This window comes from Arachis ipaensis, chromosome B10 (assembly GCF_000816755.2).
Source record: "Arachis ipaensis cultivar K30076 chromosome B10, Araip1.1, whole genome shotgun sequence".
NCBI lineage: Eukaryota > Viridiplantae > Streptophyta > Magnoliopsida > Fabales > Fabaceae > Arachis > Arachis ipaensis.
Window position 1 is genome coordinate 38,679,294 of NC_029794.2, and position 22,882 is coordinate 38,702,175.

General features: G+C 36.1%; 1 protein-coding gene and 1 pseudogene across 1 annotated transcript; both read left to right on the forward strand.

Moving 5' to 3' along the window:
* LOC107620554 lies at positions 12,719–14,398 on the forward strand (annotated as a pseudogene).
* LOC107622810 (stearoyl-[acyl-carrier-protein] 9-desaturase, chloroplastic) lies at positions 18,211–21,993 on the forward strand. Its single transcript, XM_016324850.2, has 3 exons — positions 18,211–18,549; positions 20,081–20,585; positions 21,085–21,993. The coding sequence occupies exons 1-3, from the start codon at positions 18,398–18,400 to the stop codon at positions 21,643–21,645; spliced, it is 1,218 nt and encodes a 405-aa protein (XP_016180336.1). The 5' UTR covers positions 18,211–18,397; the 3' UTR covers positions 21,646–21,993.

The window sequence follows — 22,882 nt, forward strand, 5'->3', positions numbered from 1 at the left end:
ACGCTGAAAAGCTCCCCAGAATCTTGATGTGAAGCGAGGATCCCTATCAGATATAATGGTAGAAGGCACGCCATGCAACCTGACAATCTCTTTAATATACATTCGAGCTAATTCTTCCATTGTACAACTTATTCGAATAGGAAGAAAGTGAGCTGATTTTGTCAGTCGATCCACAACCACCCAAATAGCGTCACAACTAGACCGGGTCCTAGGCAAACCTATCACAAAGTCCATTCCAATACTCTCCCATTTCCATTGTGGAATCTCTAAAGGCTGAAGGGTCCCTGATGGTCTCTGATGCTCAATCTTAACCTTCTGACATGTTAAACATTTAGATACATGCAATGCCACATCATTCTTCATACCTGGCCACCAGAACATCGCTTTCAGATCTTGATACATTTTAGTGCTCCCTGGGTGAATTGAAAACCCGCTCTTATGAGCTTCCTTCAAGATTCTCTGTCTCAGGTCTCCAATATCTGGCACAATAATCCAGTTCTTGAACCTCCACAAACCATCCTGTCCTTCTGACACTCTTCACTGTTTTCCTTGTTCAACTGCTGGTAATACCTTACGTAATGCTTCACTGTCTCGATAAGCCTTCAGAAGTTCTGATTTAAAATCACTTGAAATCAGCAACTGACTCAAACACAAAATTCCAGATTCTTTTCTAATTCCCAAATTCAAACCTTGAAATGCTCTTAGTAATTCTTCTTCCCGTAGCATCATCTAAGCTGCATATAAAGATTTTCGACTCAAGGCGTCTGCCACAACATTCGCTTTTCCTGGATGATAATTCAATTCAAAATCATAATATTTCAGGAGCTCCATCCACCTCCTCTGACGCATATTCAACTCTTTCTGCTCAAAAAGATACTTCAAACTCTTATGGTCTGAGAAAACATGAAACCTAACGCCATAGAGGTAGTGCCTCCAAATCTTTAAAGCAAACACAACGACAGCAAGCTCCAAATCATGTGTTGGGTAGTTCATCTCATGCGGCCTTAACTGCCGTGAGGCGTATGCTACAACATTCTGGTGCTGCATCAGAACACACCCCAACCCTTTCAGAGATGCATCACAATACACTTCAAACGGTTCACTTGGTTCAGGCAATACCAACACAGGTGCAGTAGTTAATCTGTGCTTCAATGCTTGGAAACTCTCTTCACATTCCGGAGTCCAGATAAAAGGCGTGTCCTTCCTAGTCAACTTAGTTAAAGGTAAGGCGAGCTGTGAAAATTCTTTAATGAATCTGCGATAATACCCCGCCAAACCTAGGAAACTCCTGATCTCTGTCACTGAAGTTGGTCGCTCCCAATTTATCACTGCTTCCACCTTAGCAGGATCCACAGCTATCCCCTGCTTACTCACCACGTGGCCGAGAAACTTCACTTCACTCTTCCAGAACTCACATTTAGATAACTTAGAATATAACTTCCTGTCACTCAGAATTTGCAGCACAGTTCGCAAGTGATCAGCATGTTCCTCTTCAGACTTAGAATAAACAAGAATATCATCAATGAAGACAATAACAAAGTTGTCCAGATACGGTCAGAAAATCCTGTTCATATAAACCATAAATACTGCCGGGGCATTAGTTAACCCAAAAGACATCACTGTATACTCATAATGACCATAACGCGTCCTGAAAGCAGTTTTCGGAATATCCTCGTCTCTAACCCTTATCTGATGATACCCGGATCGCAGGTCAATCTTAGAAAACACACCGGCACCCTGTAACTGATCCATTAGATCATCGATTCTAGGCAACGAATATTTATTCTTCACAGTGATCTTATTCAATTGCCGATAATCGACACACAACCGCATACTTCCGTCCTTCTTCTTTACCAGTAGCACTAGCGCTCCCCACGGAGAAACACTTGGTCAGATAAAATGCTTACTCAACAGATCTTCCAGCTGAGCTTTCAGTAATTGAAATCAGACCGCCTCCAGGCACCAACTCAATTGCGAATTTCACTTCCCGGTTAGGTAGAAATTCATTAATATCATCTGGAAACACATCTGGAAATTCACATACAACGGAAATCTTCTCTAAACTCTGATCATCACCTGATACTCCCGCAGTTAATAACATAATATCCTGACATTCGGTTCCAGAACAATTTACTATCATAGAATTCAAATAGTAACTATTCACCACAACCGGTGCTTCTGACCCTTCCGGCATAAACTGTACTGACTTTTCAGAACAATCAAGTAAAACATGATTCTTGGATAACCAATCCAATCCCAAAATGAGATCAAGACCAGTCATAGGCAAACAAATCAAATCATGCACAAATTCATGCTGTTGTACTTAAAAGGGAACTTGTGGACATCCTATCCTAGTCACCATAGCTTCATGAGTAGCATTATATACTTTCAAATCATAACCTAAAACCACCATTCTCAATCCTAATTCATGGGCCTTTTTAAATGCAATAAATGAATGACTTGCTCCTGAATCAAATAAAGCATTTAAGATTTTACCAGCCATTTCACAATTACCTCTAATCAGTGTCTCAGATCCCTCAGCACCTATGGTAGAAGTGGTGTATACTCTCCCCGGCTGCTGCACCCTACCAGTCTCATACTTCTTCTTCTCCGGGCAATTACTGGCTATATGCCCGGACTGTCCACAGGATTAGCACACTCCAAGTCCTAGTCTGCACGGAACTCCAAGATGATACTTTTCGCACTTCTAACAATTTAGATCTTGCTGTGGCTGCTTCCGAAACCTTTTTCCTTGACTGACATTAGTATTCGGCCTTCTGTAATTACTCTGGCCCTGAGTCTATTGTAGAATAAAGCCTCCACATTTGAAATTCCTACCTCTCGGAGCAAAGTTCCTCCCTAAAGGCCTCTGAAAAGGCACCCTCAAACTTTCTTTCTCTGCTGCCGCCTTCCTCACACAATCCTCAGCCACCCTACTCTTATTCACCAATTCAGAAAATACCCTGATCTCCATTGGGGCAACGAAGCTTAGAATATCGCTCCGAAGACCTCCCTCATATTTAATACACTTCCATTCAGCAAAATCTTCAGGCGCACCTTGACAGATATGAGAAAAGCGACATAACTCCTCAAATTTGCTAGTATACTCAGCAACAGTCATCTGTCCCTGCTTTAACTACATCAGTTCAAGTTCCTTGGCATTTCTGGCTGAATTAGGAAATTACTTCTTATAGAACTCTGTCCAGAAAACCTCCCAAGGAATCGCAGCACCATCAGGCTGCAAGATACATCGTGTTCCCTGCCACCAATATTGAGCTTCACCTTGCAACTGATAAGTTCCAAATTCAACCCATTGCTCTTCAGAAACCTGTTGTGCTTGTAACGCCCTTTCCATAGCCTGAATCCAATTATCTGCATCAGTGGAATTTGAGGTTCCCCTAAAGGTTGGAGGGTGAACTTTCAAAAATTTAGCAAGCGTCATAGGACCGTCCTCGTCATTATTGTTCCCATGATTACCCTGGTTCATCTGGTTACCCAGTGCCTCAGCTGTTACCTGCATAGCTACTCAGTCTCTATGGGGGCAGGAGTAACGGAGCCTGTCCTACCTCTACCTCGCCCACGACCGCGTCCGCGAGTCGACATCTGGTCCCTATACACACCAAACAAGTGATATTAAGTTGATCAGTCTCAATATCGCAGGTCTAATGCTTTAAGGTCCAAATGCATGCTTGACGCGCAGAAATTGTGATTACACTTTAATTATGTAAAATTCATTGCTCTTTCTTTCCCTGGTAATGGCGCCAAAAACATGATGCCAATACCATGGTTAGGTTTACAGAAATAAGTAATTGATGCATAAATCCACTTCCGGGGCCCACTTGGTGTGTGCTTGGGCTGAGCTTGAGTGTTGCACATGTAGAGGTCCTTCTTGGAGTTGAACGCCAGCATTTGTGCCAGTTTGGGCGTTCAACTCTGGTTTTGGATCCTTTTCTGGCGCTGGACGCCAGAATTGGGCAGAGAGCTGGCGTTGAACGCCAGTTTGCGTCATCTATTCTTGGCCAAAGTATGGACTATTATATATTGCTGGAAAGCCCTGGATGTCTACTTTCCAACGCAATTGGAAGCGCGCCATTTCGAGTTCTTTAGCTCCAGAAAATCTACTTTGAGTGTAGGGAGGTCAGAATCCAACAGCATCAGCAGTCCTTCTTCAACCTCTGAATCTGATTTTTGCTCAAGTCCCTCAATTTCAGTCAGAAAATACCTGAAATCACAGAAAAACACAGAAACTCATAGTAAAGTCCAGAAATGTGAATTTAACATAAAAACTAATGAAAACATCCCTAAAAGTAACTAGATCCTACTAAAAATATACTAAAAACAATGTCAAAAAGCGTATAAATTATCCGCTCATCACAACACCAAACTTAAATTGTTGCTTGTCCCCAAGCAACTGAAAATCAAATAGGATAAAAAGAAGAGAATATACTATAAATTCCAAACTATCAATGAAACATAGCTCCAATCAAATGAGCGAGACTTATAGCTTTTTGCCTTTTGAATAGTTTTGGCATCTCACTTTATCCATTGAGGTTCAGAATGATTGGCATCTATAGGAACTCAGAGTTCAGATAGTATTATTGACTCTCCTAGTTCAGTATGATGATTCTTGAACACAGCTTCTTTATGAGTCTTGGCCGTGGCCTTAAGCACTTTGTTTTCCAGTATTACCACCGGATACATAAATGCCACAGACACATAATTGGGTGAACCTTTTCAGATTGTGACTCAGCTTTGCTAAAGTCCTCAATTAGAGGTGTTCAGGGTTCTTAAGCACACTCCCTTTTTTTGCTTTGGACCTTGACTTTAACCGCTCAGTCTCAAGTTTTTACTTGATACCTACACGCCACAAGCACATGGTTAGGGACAGCTTGGTTTAGCCGCTTAGACCAGGATTTTATTCCTTTAGGCCCTCCTATCCACTGATGCTCAAAGCCTTGGGATCCTTTTTATTTCCCTTGCCTTTTGGTTTTAAGGGTTATTGGCTTTTTTTTTTTTTGCTTGCTTTTTCTTTTTCTTTCTAAATTTTTTTTTTCGCCTATTTTTTTTTCTGCAAGCTTTGCTCTTTGCTGCTTTTTCTTGCTTCAAGAATCATTTTTATGATTTTTCAGATTATCAAATAACATGTCTCCTAGTCATCATTCTTTCAAGAGCCAACATATTTAACATTCTTAAACAACAACTTCAAAAGACATATGCACTGTTCAAGCATTCATTCAGAAAACAAGAAGCATTGTCACCACATCAATATAATTAAACTAAGTTCAAAGATAAATTCAAAACTCATGTACTTCTTGTTCTTTTGAATTAAAACATTTTTCATTTAAGAGAGGTGATGGATTCATAGGACATTCATAACTTTTAAGATATGGTTACTAACTACTAATGATCATGTAATGAAGACACAAACATGGATAAGCACTTAACATAGAAAACGAAAAACAGAGAAAGTAAGAACAAGGAATGAGTCCACCTTAGTGATGATGGCGTTTCCTTCTTGAGGAACCAATGATGTTCTTGAGCTCTTCTATGTCTCTTCCTTGCCTTTGTGGCTTGATTCCTAGTGATTTTTGGTATTTCTATCCTCAGTTGCTTCCAATAACTATGTGGAGGGAAGTGCATCCCCTGAGGTATCTCAAGGATCTCTTGATTTGTAGCCACATGTTCTACCACTGAGCTATAGATCCTTTACATAATTATTTTACCACACCAAACTTAGAATGTTGCTCGCCCTCGAGCAAAAGAATAAGGGATAGATGAAGAAGAATATGTGGAAAAAAAAACTAGGATTATGAGGAAGGAAGGTGGGAATCCTGTGGGGTCCACAGATCCTAAGATGATCCTGTGAGGTCCACAGATCTTGAGGTGTCAAGGCATTTACATCCCTACACCAATTTAGGCATGCAAAATGCCCTTGCACACAACTCTGGGCGTTCAGCGCCAGGTTGGTGCCCATTTTGGGCGTTCAATGCCCATTTGTTGCCCCTTTCTGGCGTTGAACGCCAGAACCATGCTTGTTCTGGGCGTTCAGTGCCAGCTCTTCTCCAGGGTGCAATTTTGGCGTTCATCGCCCAGATGCTGCCCATTTTGGGCGCTCAGCGCCAGAACCATGCTCTGTTCTGGCGTTGAACGCCAGACAGATGCTTCCTCCAGGGTGTGATTTTTCTTCTGCTGTTTTTAATTCCGTTTTCAATTTTTATATTTATTTTGTGACTCCACATGATCATGGACCTAAGAAAACATGAAAGACAATGAAAATTAGATAAATAAACATTGGGTTGCCTCCCAACAAGCGCTTCTTTAATGTCAATAGCTTGACAGTGGGCTCTCATGGAGCCTCACAGATGTGCAGAGCTTTGTTGAGACCTCCCAACACCAAACTTAGAGTTTGGATATGGGGGTTTGACACCAAACTTAGAGTTTGGTTGTGGCCTCCCAGCACCAAACTTAGAGTTTGACTATGGGGGCTTTGTTTGACTCTGCTTTGAGAGAAGCTTTTTATGCTTCCTCTCCATGGATGCAGAGAGAGATCCTTGAGTTGTAAACACAAGGTTGTCCTTATTCAATTGAAGGATCAATTCTCCTCTGTCCACATCAATCACAGCTCTTGATGTGGCTAGGAAAGGTCTTCCTAGGATGATGGATTCATCCTCTTCCTTTCCAGTATCTAAGACTATGAAATCAGCAGGGATGTAAAGGCCTTCAACCTTTACTAACACGTCCTCTACTTGTCCATAAGCCTGTTTTCTTGAATTGTCTGCCATCTCTAATGAGATTTTAGCAGCTTGCACCCCATAGATTCCCAGTTTCTCTATTACAAAGAGGGGCATGATGTTTATTCCTGAACCAAGGTCACACAGAGCCTTAAAGATCATGGTGCCTATGGTACAAGGTATTATGAACTTTCTAGGATCCTGTCTCTTCTGAGGCAATGTCGGTTGATCCAGATCACTTAGTTTATTGGTGAACAAGGGAGGTTCATCTTCCCAAGTTTTAATACCAAACAATTTGGCATTTAGCTTCATGATTGCACCAAGGAACTTGGCAGTTTGCTCTTCAGTAACATCCTCATTCTCTTCAGAAGAGGAATACTCATCAGAGCTCATGAAGAGCATAAGGAGGTTTAATGGAATCTCTATGGTCTCTAGTTGAGCCTCAAATTCCTTTGGTTCCTCAGAGAGAAGCTCCTTATTGATCACTGGACGTCCCAGGAGGTCTTCCTCCTTAGGATTCACGTCCTCCTCTCCCTCTTTGGGTTCGGCCATTTTGGTTATGTCAATGGCCTTGCACTCTCCTTTTGGATTCTCTTCTGTATTGCTTGGGAGAGTACTAGGAGGGATTTCAGTGATTCTTTTACTCAGCTGGCCTACTTGTGCTTCCAAATTTCTGATGGAAGACGTTGTTTTATTCATGAAACTCATAGTGGCCTTAGATAGCTCAGAGACTAAATTTGCTAAGCTAGATGGATTCTGCTCAGAATTCTCTATCTGTTGCTGAGTGGATGATGGAAAAAGCTTGCTATTGCTAAACCTGTTTCTTCCACCATTATTAAAGCCTTGTTGAGGCTTTTGATCCTTCCATGAGAAATTTGGATGATTTCTCCATGATGGATTATAGGTGTTTCCATAAGGTTCACCCATGTAATTCACCTCTGCTATTGCAGGATTTTCAAGATCATAAGCTTCTTCTTCATAAGAAGCCTCTTGAGTACTGTTGGATGCAGCTTGCATTCCATTCAGACTCTGAGAAATCATATTGACTTGCTGAGTCAATATTTTGTTCTGAGCCAACATGGCATTCAGAGTATCAACTTCAAGAACTCCCTTCTTCATAGGCGTCCCATTACTCACAGGATTCCTATTTAGTTTCTCTTAATTTTATCTTCAAAGTCCTTTCAGGTTTTGGATCTGCTTCAACAAGAATGTTCTTGTCCTTGCTCCTGCTCATATAAAAAAGAGAGAACAGAAAAATAATAATAATAGGGGGTCCTTTTTACCACAGTATAGAGGTCCTAGTGTGAGTTAGAAGAAAAGAAGAAGAAGAAATTCGAACACAGATGGAAGAGAGGGTTCGAATTTGGGTGAGATGAAGTGTTAGTAGATGAATAAATAAATAGAGGGAGATGAGAGAGAAGGGGAATTTTCGAAAATAATTTTTGAAAAAGAGTTAGTGATTTTTGAAAATAGTTTTTGAAAAAGGTTAGTAATTTTCGAAAATTAATTTTGAAAAGGGTTAATAGTTTTTCGAAAATTCAAATAAAAAATAAAATAATTAGTTTAATTAAAAAGAAATTTTGAAAAAGAGGGAGATATTTTCGAAAATTAGAGGGAGAGAGAGTTAGTTAGGTAGTTTTGAAAAGGATAAGAAACAAACAAAAAGTTAGTTAGTTAGTTAAAACAAATTTTGAAAAGATAAGAAGTTAGGAAGTTAGAAAAGATATTTTGAAATCAAATTTTTGAAAAAGGTAAGATAAGAAGATATTTTTGAAAAGATGGGATAGAAATTAGTTTTTAAAAAAGATTTGATTTTTAAAATCACAATTAATGACTTGATTCACAAGAAATCACAAGATATGATTCTAGAACTTAAAGTTTGAATCTTTCTTAACAAGCAAGTAACAAACTTGAAATTTTTGAATCAAAACATTAATTGTTATTGTTATTTTCGAAAATATGGTGTAAAAATAAGAAAAATATTTTTGAAAAATATTTTTAGAATTTTCGAAAATAACTAAGAAAAATGGAAAAGATTTGATTTTTGAAAAAGATAAGATTTTTAAATTGAAAATTTGATTTGACTCATAAAAACAACTAGATTTTAAAAATTTTTTTTGAAAAAGTCAAATCTAATTTTCGAAATTTTAAGAGAGAAAGAGGGAAAGATATTTTTTTTATTTTTGAATTTTTATGATGAGAGGAAAAACATGAAAATGATGCAATGCATGAAATTTTTAGATCAAAAAAATGAATGCATGCAAGAATGCTATGAATGTCAAGATGAACACCAAGAACACTTTGAATGTCATGATGAACATCAAGACTTATTTTTGAAAAATTTTTTAATGCAAAGAAAACATGCAAGACACCAAACTTAGAATTCTTTAATGCTTAGACACTAAGAATTCAAGAATGCATATGAAAAACAAGAAAAGACACAAAACATGCAAATGCAAAGATCAAACAAGAAGACTTACCAAGAACAACTTGAAGATCATGAAGAACACTATGAATGCATGATAGTTTTCGAAAAATGCAAGATGCACATGCAATTGACACCAAACTTATAACATGACTCAAGACTCAAACAAGAACATAAAAATATTTTTTATTTTTATGATTTTATGATTTTTTTTTTTTTGTATTTTCTTTTAATTTTTTCAAAATTCATTTTGAAAAAGAAAAATAAGGATTCCAAAATTTTTAATATGAATTCCAGGAATCTTATGCTCTTTAGTCTAAAGCTCCAATCAAAGGGTCAGGCATGGCTTAATAGCCAGCCAAGCTTTAGTATGTAACTTAGACATGACACGCCTGACATACCCTTATCTAGAAGAATTGGGTATGGCTCCATTGAAGTGATTAGTTGAAGACCAATCCCAAAGCAGTTTGGGTATGGCTTTACAGCCAGATAGGCTTCAACATGCTTCATGAAACACTAGAATTCATTCTTAAAAATTCTGAAGAAAAATATTTTTTTTTTTTGAAAATATTTTTATTTTATTTTTTTGAAAATAAAACAAAAATAAAATTACCTAATCTGAGCAACAAGATGAACCGTCAGTTGTCCAAACTCGAACAATCCCCGACAACGGCGCCAAAAACTTGGTGCGCAGAAATTGTGATTACACTTTAATTATGTAAAATTCATTACTCTTTCTTTCCCTGGTAATGGCGCCAAAAACATGATGCCAATACCATGGTTCACAACTTCGCACAACTAACCAGCAAGTGCACTGGGTCGTCCAAGTAATACCTTACGTAAGTAAGGGTCGAATCCCACGGAGATTGTTGGTATGAAGCAAGCTATGGTCACCTTGTAAATCTCAGTCAGGCGGATATAAAATAGTAATGGAGTTTTCGAAAATAATTAATAAAATAGGGATAAAAATACTTATGTAAACCATTGGTGAGAATTTCAGATAAGCGAATAGAGATGCTTTCGTTTCTCTAAACCTCTGCTTTCCTGCTATCTTCATCCAATCAGTCTTACTCCTTTCCATGGCTGGCTTTATATAATGCATCACCATTGTCAATGGCTACTTTCGGTCTTCTCTCGGGAAAATGATCCAAATACCCTGTCACGGCACGGCTAATCGAACTGCTCTGATACCATAATGTAACACCCTACCACACTAAGCTTTACGCTTAAGTCGTAAAACGAAGGTGGTGTGGTATTACGACCTCTAACATAAAATGAGTATATATAATAGCAGAAGAATTATAATATGCTAGGAGCCTTGAAGAATAGGGGAAATAAAAAAATCGCGAGATAAAAGCGCAACGCTCAAGGAACGAGTTAACTTGCGTGCTAAGAAAACCGTAACTGTCAAACATAAGATAACAGAAGTAGGAATAGAGTGCCAAAGATACAAAATAACAAGCTCCTAACTCAGCCTGCGAAGTCAAGACTGGCCGGAGAATATTTACACATATATACATACATATCCGAAACCCAAAAGTACATATACACAATCCTACCTCTCCATAAACCTCTAAGAGGATCAAAATAACAAGTTATGCGGAGAGAAAACCAAGTACACACACACACACACACACACACACACAGATATATATACACATATATAATTATCCAGCCAACCCGACAAGTCTGAATTGTCCTTAGACTGTCCCCCGACGTGCATCCCCAAGAGTCTATGCATAGCTTTTTTTTTCATATAGTCAATATTGCTCAATAGGGGTAACATTCCTGGGAATTTATATAGTGCCCGGTCACACTTACGTCGTAGGGTCAACAGAGTATCGAGTTTTCAACCTGGTACACGTGGTGGCAAGCCACGGCACTTAATCCAGGGAATCTCGTATCTCAGATTATTCAAATTCATAAGCCATTTAAATAATTCAATTATAATTCATCAACATCCACATCATTCTCAATCGCATTTCATTCATCATCATACATCAATCATATTCAATCCTTATCCTTCATTATCACACCTCCTATTCCGTCCATCAATAGTTCCAATTCAAAACATAATTCATTCTTTTATAAATGAATCAAACTTAAAACATGCTCATTTTCTTAATAACTCAAAATCAAACCATATAACCTTTGAATCTAAATCTTTTTAAATAATCATATAAACAGAATCTCTAATTTTTATAAAATTTCGGCAGCATCTCCTCTAAAACTCGGACTTTACCACCCTTTTCGGGTCCAAACCTGCATTCTTTTCAATTCAACATACTCTTCCTCATCATCATAACAATCACCACAATAAATCTACCTCAGATCAACAATTAAACTCATACAATATTCAAGTCCAACAACCAAAATTCAACTAAGAATCATAGTTCACAAATCCTAGGCCTTTAACACAAAATACCTCATTATCACAGTAACCTCCACAATAGTTATACCTCAAATCAATAATTCACCAAATCATTAGTTAATCAATAAGCACCAAACCAACCATGTTCATCAACAATAACATTCAACCATAATTCTCTCCAAATTAACATAACAACATTCACCATCCAAAATTAATAACTAATTATCCAATAAACTTCAACCAAATATATTCATCGACAAATTACTAAACATTAAACATACACCTGCATTCCAACTTATCCTATGGTCATCTAGCCTAATTTTTCACAGAACATTATATATTAAAAGCAAGAAACCTAAACCATACCTTGGCCGATTTCCACGTAACGACCAAAGCTATTTATTCAAAACCAAGGCAGCCCCTCAAAACTCAACTAATCCGCTTCCTCCAAGTTTTAGTATTCACAATTTCAAGCTCCAATTATTTATTCACAACCTAATACACATTCATAACACATATATATCCAATTTAATACTCAAAGCTCAAATTCAATGAAGATAAAATAGACTTATCGTATCCTCACCTTACCTAGGCTTCACATAAGCAAGAGTGAACGTTTTCTTCAAGCTAATTGGATCCTAAAACATCAAAAATTAAAGAAACTCAACCTTCCCATTCAAAAATCCAAAAATTAGGGGAAAAGAGGGCTGAGAGTGATTAAACAAGTTACCAGTGAAATTGTTCTGGTAGAAATGTAGAGCTCAACGCGGTGGACGCGTGGCCATAAACGGTGCGGCGATTGGACCTCGGACGGAGAAGTTACGGGGATCGGAAATTTACCGTAAAGTTACGGAAGCTTTCTCCCCTCCCTGGAAGTGTTTCACGCTGCTGCATCCAAATGAGGGAGAGAAAGGGGTTCGGCTTCATTTAATGAGTTGGTCCGGTTGGACCGACGGCCCGGTTCGGGTCTGGTTCAACCGGTTCGGCCCGTTCGGTCCAATTTTGGACCGTTTTCTTCGAAATTAGTGTCAAAATTCTCATTTCGATGAGCTCTATCCTAATTTAATATAATATTCACATTTCTAATTCTCCTTATTAAAAACTAATTTATTGACTAATTATCTACTAATTTAACCGGGGTTTACATTAAATATTTCATAAAACCACCATGTGCTTTTGCTAGGACTAAACATGACTGATGATGAATTAATAAACCTCTGCTTTATTGAGATTGAGAAGATACTCAACAGCAATGTGAGATCTTTAAGAGACTATCAATCAATGCCATATCCTGAGATGTCTGATGTTCGCCTTTTTCAGAATAAGCTGATAGAGGAGGAGTTAGCATATAACACAAATGAGTTGACTCATACAAACTTATATACGGAACAAAAGATGACTCATGAGCAAAGGTTAGTATTCGATAAGATACTCAATGCTGTTATTACAGACTTTTGTGGTTTTTACTTCCTTTATGGGCATGGTGGGTGTGGTAAGACATTTATTTGGAATGGACTTTTTTCTACTATTCGATCTAGAGGAAAGATTGTTTTAAATGTCGCATCCAGTGAAATTGCGCCTTTACTCCTACCTGGTGGCAGAACGGCTCATTCTAGATTTTCAATACCCATTACAATTACTGATGAATCTACTTGTAATATCAAGCATGGCAGTTTGAAGGCTGAGCTGCTCATCTAAAGTAGCTTAATAATTTGGGATGAAGCTCCAATACTCAATAAAATGTGCTTTGAAACACTTGATCAGATGCTCAGGGATCTTATGTCAGTTACCGATCAACATAAGACACATCAACCATTTGGTGGTAAGGTTGTTGTTTTAGGAGGTGATTTCAGACAGATACTTCCGGTGATTCCGAAAGGGAGTAGACACGATACATTGACATCAGCTATTAACTCATCCCATCTGTGGTCGTTTTGTAAGGTTCTGAAACTGCATACGAACATGAGGCTTCTAATGTCTTCTTCATATCAAGATGAAGGTGAAATGAAGAGATTTGCTAATTGGATACTTGATGTTGGAAATGGAAATATTGGTTCTGTTGTTGGTGATGAATCAGAAATTGAAATTTCAGATGATCTATTGATTACAACTACTGATGACCCTCTCTTTCATTTGGTAGACTTTGCATATCCAAATTTGTTGCAAAACATGTCAAATTACAAGTATTTTTAGAGTAGAAAAATTCTTGCACCCACGCTTGAGAGTGTCGAGAAGGTAAATGATTTTGTCTTGACAATCTTTTCAGGGATGGAAAAGGAGTATTTGAGTTCTGACACAACATGTCAAGCTGATGAGAATGAAGATGTACAACAAGAGTGGTTCACACCAGAGTTCCTAAATGACATCAAATATTCGGGACTACCCAATCACAAGTTGACTTTGAAGGCAGGAGTCGCTGTAATGCTACTGCGAAACATAGACCAGACTTCAGGTTTATGCAACGGGACAAGATTAATAGTTAACGAACTTGGCAGCAACGTAATTGGAGCGACGGTAGTGACCGGTAGAAATATTGGAGATAAAGTGTATATTCCAAGAATGAACTTGATCCCTTCAAATTCAAGGTTGCCATTTAAGTTTCAACGGAGACAATTTCCATTAACAGTATGCTTTGCAATGACCATTAATAAGAGTCAGGGTCAATCATTATCACATGTAGGACTTTACTTGCCAAAATCAGTGTTTATCTATGGACAACTTTATGTTGCTTTGTCAAGAGTTAAGAGTCACAGTGGCCTCAGGATTATAATTCTAGACGAAGACGGCAATTCAAAGTCATCAACAACAAATGTCGTGTTCAAAGAAGTTTTTAATAATATTTAGGTAAGAATAATATTATTTTCATTTTAATAGCATGTTATGATTTACACTTTTGTACAAATATTTACTATAGATATAACAAATTTATCTATAACTCTATTTTCAGATTTGAGATGAAATGTGTAACAAGGAGCACAATATCATATGCCAATTGCTTTTCTAATGAAGTTAGTAAGATACTAGGTTGTCGATAAATTTTTATTAGCCTTTTGATATAAAATTTAGTGTAAAATTGACATGCTATTACTTTAAACTTTTCTATTTGCTTTTTGCTTTGAATAAAGATAAAACAGCATATTCAATACGTTTATTATATAATGACGATGATCGTGTTATACTAAACTCAAAAAATTTATAATTATAAAATATTATTTTTAATTTAACATATCAAATTTAAATATAAATTCGTGCATCGCACGAACTAGTTGAAATGCAATTGATCTATTTTATCAATCTACCTACGATTTATCTTTAAAGGCTTTTTATTAAGTAAAAAGTTTTGTATTCCTAATTAATTAAAGAAAATTTGATTAATTTTTTATTATATTTTATATCAATAAGTCAAATTTAAAATTTAGGGCAATTTACGCATCTAAATTGTTTGACCCCCAATATTACGCAAATACATTGTTTCCAAATTTAATACGCAAATGCATTGTTTCACTATTTTATGTAAACCGCTACTGGCAGTAGCGGTTTACAGATGTGCATAAACCGCTACAACCAGCCGCGGTTTATGTGTGTGAGTGTGTGAGTGTAAACCGCTGCTGCCAGCAGCGGTTTACGTGCGTGTGTATGTGAGTGTAAACCGCTACTGGCAGTAGCGGTTTACGTGCGTGTGTGTGAGTGTAAACCGCTACTGCCAGTAGCGGTTTACGTGTATGTGTGTATACTATTTAAATAATATTATAAATAAAAATTTAATTTATCATTTCACAATATAATTTAAAAAATATAAATATGCATGTAATAAATTTTTTATTTGTATTTATTATTAGAAGTGAGACCAAATTACAAATAAAAAAATACAGTCTTCAAAGTATTGAATTATATAAAGCAAGACTAATTTTTTTTATTCTCATCTCTTTTAAAATTTATAAATAATAAAATAATTTATTTTTAGCCAAAAGTTTACTAAATTATATATTTTACTCTTTAAAAATCACTTCATTCTCTTTTATTTATATCAACCATACAAAGGAGATTGGAGAGTTTGGAAAATGGGTTGTGTTCTTTGCTGCTGATTTGCATTTGAGGTTCTAGCTAAATAATTTTTTTTATTTGTACAACTTTGTTGTCTTATACCAAAAAATAAAAATTATTTGTATTTTACAGTTGATTAATTAGATAAATAATAGTGATAGCATCATAATTTTGATGAATAAAATAAAAAATATAAATATGCATGTAATAATTTTTTATTTGTATTTATTATTAAAATGAGATTAAATAGCAAATCAAAGAGTGAGTACTCACGGAGTACTAAAATATATAAACTAAGACTAATTTTTTTTTTTATCTTCATCCTTTCTAAAACTCATGAATGATAAAATAATTTATTTTTAGTAAAAAATTCACTAAATCATACACTTTTTCTTTAAAAATTACTTCATTTTTTATCCATATAAATCATATGATTGCAAAAAATATATACTCCATTTTCTTTCTCTCAATTTTTTTGTAACTTAATTTAGCATAAACAAACATTTTTCTAATCAACGTAAACCGCTAGAAGAACACAGAAACCGCTAAATTAAGTTACAAAAAAATTGAGAAAAAGAAAACAGAGTATATATTTTTTGCAATTATATGATTTATATGGATAAAAAATGAAGTAATTTTTAAAGAAAAAGTGCATGCTTTAGTGGATTTTTTACTAAAAATAAATTATTTTATCATTCATGAGTTTTAGAAGGGATGAAGATAAAAAAAAATTTAGTCTTAGTTTATATATTTTAGTACTCTGTGAGTACTCACTCTTTGATTTGCTATTTAATCTCATTTTAATAATAAATACAAATAAAAAATTTATTACATGCATATTTATATTTTTTAAATTATATTGTGAAATGATAAATTAAATTTTTTATTTATAATATTATTTAAATAGTATACACACACATACACGTAAACCGCTACTGGCAGTAGCGGTTTACACACGTAAACCGCTACTGCCAGTAGCGGTTTACACTCACACACACGCACGTAAACCGCTGCTGGTTGTAGCGGTTTATGCACACCTGTAAACCGCTACTGTCAGTAGCGGTTTACATAAAATATGAAACAATGCATTTGCGTATCAAATTTGGAAACAATGTATTTGCGTAATATTGAGAGTCAAACAATTTAGATGCGTAAATTGCCCTAAAATTTAATCTTTTTGGAGCGCTTCAGCGCTCACCGTATTTTTTGGTTACTAATCGATCTAGTACCGTATTTTACTCATCACTTCGTACGTCCATGCCTGATATATGTCATATGTGGTTTGCTACACGTTTCAAATACTTCAAATACATGTTACGACGTTGTGTCACAAGTTTAAGATACACGTTGATTACCATGCAGGTTGCTGAGATATATATGGTAGCATACATTGGCCATTACTATATGGCTATGCTTAGGAATATTGATGACCCCTATATTGGACTACTTTTGCAGTTAGAGATAGATAAACCGCATATTCCTTCTCCCTTAACTATAAAGGATAAAATAAATGTTGCAAAATTAATCTTTAAATATGGTTTGCCGCACCGCTACAAATTAATTTTAAAATGGACCCGTTAGTGATGAAATTCACTAAGATGGGAACATGGTGAGATTAATTACGTGCATATGGAGTGTTGTCTTCCGCGATCTCCAACCTTTTATCACTATAATTTTAATTCCCATTTTTGGCGATGTCGATGATGAGGCGGGTGGCACCGATGATGAGGACAGCAGGGACGATAATAAGATTTCGTGGAAGAAGGAGAGAATGAAGCAGGTGGTTCATTGAATTAGTAAACTTGGAGGATAGTACTTAGCGTCATTGTCACTCATTAGAGCTAGAAATTAGGGTGGTGATAGTAGTAAACGGTTAGACATTGGAGGTGAGATAGAATTAGAGTAATAAGTTCAAACTTAGGTTAGGTTATATTAGGAAAGAATAATTTAAAAAGTTTTAAAGGATTTGAGTAGTTTTATTTATTAGAATTTATATTTCATGGATAGAATATTTGTTTCGTTTTTTTCTTAGTTAGATTTTATGAGTATTTTAAACATTTGTTTTAAAAATTTATTTTTTTATTTTTATTAAATTGTTTGTGAATTTAAATTTTGAGTATCATTTTAGTAATAGTATTTTTTGAAGGAAATTGTTTGCTATTTGGAGAGGATATCTCTTAGTTTGGGATGTGGGTTAATGAGATGTTATTTGTGAGACAGATTGTGCAGAAGTATTTAATCTTGTTACTAATCATTAATATGGTTTTGGGTTTATTGATCTATTGGTGCTCAAAATAAGGGATATCATACATTAGAATTAGCATGTTGACTTTCATTTGATTATGAGAGATGTAAACACGGTAGCAGATGGCAAAAATAGCAATGAAGTTACAACTTTTTTATGTGAAATTTTTTTCACCTTAAAAAAAATTTAAGAATAGTCTTAAATACATTCACCCAAAAAATCTGAGAGATATTTTTTTTTTTTACCCATTTTGGAAATAAGGAAATGAAAGTTGTTTTCCATTCGGGGGGATTATAGAAGGGTAAAAATGTAAATGAAGCAACACAGCTGGAGATAAAGACAAAACTACCCCCAGGCAGTGGTACTCAAGTAGATGGAAAGAGAAGGCATATACTCCCTCTCCCCTAAGGCCTTCTAAACCCATTAAGTGGTTCTAAATCATTGCCTGCTTCTTCTCTTCACTAAAACAAAACCCAAGCGGAACCTCTCTCTCTCTCTCTCTCCATTCAGAATCCTTCACTGCTTACTTACACGGATTCGAGCTTCTCTCTCTCGTCAATTTCGAAGACGCAACACGAAAAATGGCTCTGAGGCTGAACCCTAACCCTTCACAGAAGCTCTTTCTCTCTCCTTCTTCATCATCTTCTTCTTCTTCATCGTTCTCGCTTCCTCAAATGGCTAGCCTCAGATCTCCAAGGTTCCGCATGGCCTCCACCCTCCGCACTGGTTCCAAGTCTGTTCCTTTTTCCTTTCTCTCTTTCTCCGTTCCGTTCCTCCTCGATCTGCTTTTTCCCGATTTTTAATTTCCTGAAATCAATGCCAAGCACGCTGAAAACCACGCCTGATTTTTCATTCACTTTTTCAATTTTTGTTCTTTAATGCTGTTTATTCATTTAATTACTTCTGTTGAATACTGTGTTATGTGTGTCACCGTCCAAAAAAGGTTTCAGCTACTGTTGAAGATGCTGATTCAATTTTGTGGTACCTTCTTTGAATCGGTGCTGTTTGGTTTAGGGGATTGGGATTGGGAGAGGTTCGATCGCGTTCATTGATTCCTCTCCTCTTTCTTTCTGTTATTGTCATTTTTGTTTTATTTTTTTATTATTATTTTGGGTTAGAGTGATGTAGCTGCATGTCTTTTCTTTTGGGTTGTTGAGTCTTATATACACTTATTAAGAAAGAAATCCATCATCACTATTAATAATCTCAACAACTCTTATCTCTCTCACATAAGTCACAACCCCCCTTTTTCCGTTTTTGTTACTTGTCCGCACACTTCATTGTTTGTTTGGTGGGTGAACAATGAACATGCGACTAAAACAAAGTTTCAAGAAAAAGGAAAACTTGTAGTCGAAGTGTTTAACAAATTAAATTTGATTCATTAGTTTAACTATTTTTTGTTGCACTTGTTTTTCCCACCACCGGTTTTCAATATTCTTGAACAAGTTTGTTGGTTTTGTTAGCCTATGTTTTTGGTCCCCATAGTTTGGAACTCATTTACTCTTCTGTTGAATTTTTTTATTGAGATGCAGTCTTTTCAATTCTTCTGCCCTTTTTCAACATACAACTAAACTTTTATTTATATTTATATGTGGATTTAGCTAAAGAGTATCCTAATGAAAGTTGAAAGTTTTGGTTCTTTCATGCATAGAAAACTTGAAAAATTTTAATTTACATTTTCTATTCAAACTTTTTCTACTTCTGATGTCACTAAAGGGCATTTGTTAGGCTTTCTCAGTCATGCATAGGAACTTAACAATCATGCATGTGTATCTTTTACTTCCGTATGTTATCTATTTCTCCTCCTGATTTGGTACTCTGTTTTTTTCTCCTTGTTTGGCTATTGAGTTTGGATCTCTTGATACTTTCTGCGTAATTTTGTATGATTTTGATCAATGCTGTGAACCGATGAGTGTGAATTATCATGCATAGGTGACTTGGGACTTTTTTAAGTTTTGGTAACTATGTTGATTATGTTGTATGAAACTGCTTTTGGGTCTTTTCTGTGTCAAAGGTATTTTGCTGGCTCTTGTTGTGGTGATTTGAGTAACCTAGGCATGTGTTGGTTGCATGCTCTGCAAACCTGTTCCTGCTATGATTATGCTTTGTAAATCTCTTAACATAATAGTGGATATGGCCTTTTTTTTTCTTTCTTATTTTTGTTGCCGTCAATGATATGATCTTCGACAATTGATTTATTGTACTAGCATGGTAGGATCATTGTAGAATTATTAATCTGACATTCATGTGCTTTTCTTTTGTAGAGAGGTTGAAAATCTCAAGAAGCCTTTCACGCCTCCCCGAGAGGTACATGTTCAAGTAACCCACTCCATGCCGCCCCAGAAGATTGAGATTTTCAAATCGTTAGAGGGTTGGGCTGAGGAGAACATTTTGACTCTCCTCAAACCCGTAGAGAAGTGCTGGCAGCCACAGGACTATTTACCAGAACCTTCAGAGGATGGATTTGAGGAGCAAGTGAGGGAACTGAGAGCAAGGGCAAAAGAGCTTCCTGATGATTACTTTGTTGTTCTGGTCGGAGACATGATCACTGAAGAAGCCCTTCCTACTTACCAGACAATGCTTAATACTCTGGACGGGGTTCGAGATGAAACAGGGGCCAGCCTTACTTCCTGGGCAGTTTGGACAAGGGCATGGACTGCGGAGGAAAATAGACACGGTGACCTTCTTAACAAGTATCTTTACTTGTCTGGCCGCGTTGACTTGAGGCAAATTGAGAAGACAATTCAGTACTTGATTGGTTCTGGAATGGTAAGATCTTATTGAATCTAGTAGTATGGTTATCTTAAGGTAGTATAGTAGATTTCTTTATGAATTTGCATAATCATGCACCTGCTGAAAAGCCATTCAGACACATTAATATGTCACATTCTGGATTCTTCAAATACACAAATACATAGACATCTCTAAACTATTGAAGGCACACAGAGTTAAATAATACTGTGTTCCAAAATAACTATATTGGAGAATTATTGTGTCTAGATACCTATTATCCAGATACATTAATTTTCTAATGTATACCACTTTATCCAATTTGACCTTTATTTAAAAGAAAAGGGAGTACATTGATTTTGAGATCTTAAAATGAATGGGTAGAACAAATAGAAATGTTTCTGAATCCATCATATAGGACCCCTGGTACTAAGTTGCATATATAAATCATGACAATTACAATGGACAAGTTTTATTAGCCGATGCAATAGGTGCATTTCTCTTTATTTGGAAACTTTTAATTGGTATTGATGAATAGGATCCTCGGACCGAGAACAGCCCATACCTTGGTTTCATTTATACTTCATTTCAAGAGAGGGCCACCTTTATATCCCATGGGAACACAGCTAGGCTGGCAAAGGAACATGGGGATATGAAGTTGGCACAAATATGTGGTATGATTGCCTCAGATGAGAAACGCCATGAGACTGCGTACACAAAGATAGTGGAGAAGCTGTTTGAGATCGATCCTGATGGAACTGTAATGGCTTTTGCTGACATGATGAGGAAGAAAATAGCTATGCCGGCACACTTGATGTATGATGGCCGTGATGACAACCTGTTCGAAAACTATTCTGCCGTCGCTCAGCGCATCGGAGTCTACACTGCCAAGGACTATGCTGATATCCTTGAATTTCTTGTGGGGAGGTGGAAGGTGGCAGACCTAACCGGACTCTCTGGTGAGGGAAGGAAAGCTCAGGATTATGTTTGTGGGCTGCCGCCAAGAATCCGAAGGCTGGAGGAGAGAGCTCAAGGAAGAGCCAAGGAATCCCCAAGACTTAAATTCAGTTGGATTTACGATAGGGAAGTGCAACTCTAAACAAATCAAATGGAGGAGGATCATGATATGAATCATTATGCATCATTATGCAATATCCTATTCTGAGAAAGTGTTGAATAGTGAAGAAAGTTTTCAGTTTGTCATTTCCTTTTTTTTTTTTTTTGGGGTTTTCTTACTCTATATAATGTCATTTGCAAGGGGAAACAGTTGTTAAATGGTTAACTGGTTAAGGGTTTAAGCAGTTTAGGAGCTGTAGTAATTAGAAACGCTATGTTTTTGGTGTGGTGTCCCTTTTTTTCTTTGTGGTAGAAGTGGTATTATTGTCTAAGTATAAAAGAAGCAAATGTTTGTCTCTGGCAATTTTGATTATAAAGAAAATTTTACTTCCCTGGTGGTTTTAAAAAAATGCCGTTATTCTCAAAGAACAAAATTCAGTGGCGTACCTATGAGGTGTTACCATCCCCTTCTGTTCCTCCAATTGCGTTACTTTCATGAAGGTGGCGGAACTGTGCAACTTCAATGTTATGTTATTGTCGCCCTGTGGTCCCATGATTTTTCTATTTCTTGGTGAGCCAAGTACTAAAGTCCTATAATTTATTAGTTTGTTGAAGTCGCGCTGCATCACAATTTCTCTTATAAATAGACAACTAGGACTTGACAAGTTAATAAAGTACCAAAAAACCAAAAACCTCAGCCAACCATTTCATGTTATGATCCCGGATGCAACTACCGTTAATTTTGGAGAAAAAAAAATTCTAAATGAGTTCTGACAAAAAAAATTCTAAATGAGTCCTGACAATTATCTCGACGAGGTTCTCAATAAAACAAAATATTTTTTCGGCTCCTTATCTTTATTTTTATGAGACTGATTAGTCTCTCTGTCAATATTTTCTCTTTGTATTAACCGAATAAAGCTACATGACATGTTAAATTGTTGATTTATCTATTAAAAATCAATTAAAATTAACAATTTTTTTGTTAAGAATTTCGTTGTCTTTTAACAATAATTATTAAGGCCATAATTATTAAGGCCGTTTAATTTTTATTTTTATTTTTTATTACTTTTTTCAAATACATTAGTTAAATTTATTATGTAAAACTAAAAAATATTAGTGATTGTTAGATTGTTTTTACTTATAAAAATTAAATAGAATATATATCGGTAATTAACCTACCACATAAGTATGTTTTAAAGAGAGATTATTGACAAAAGGATTAACCAGTCTCACAAAATTAAATATTAAAAATTGAAAATGGTATTTTTTTTGTTCCAAAC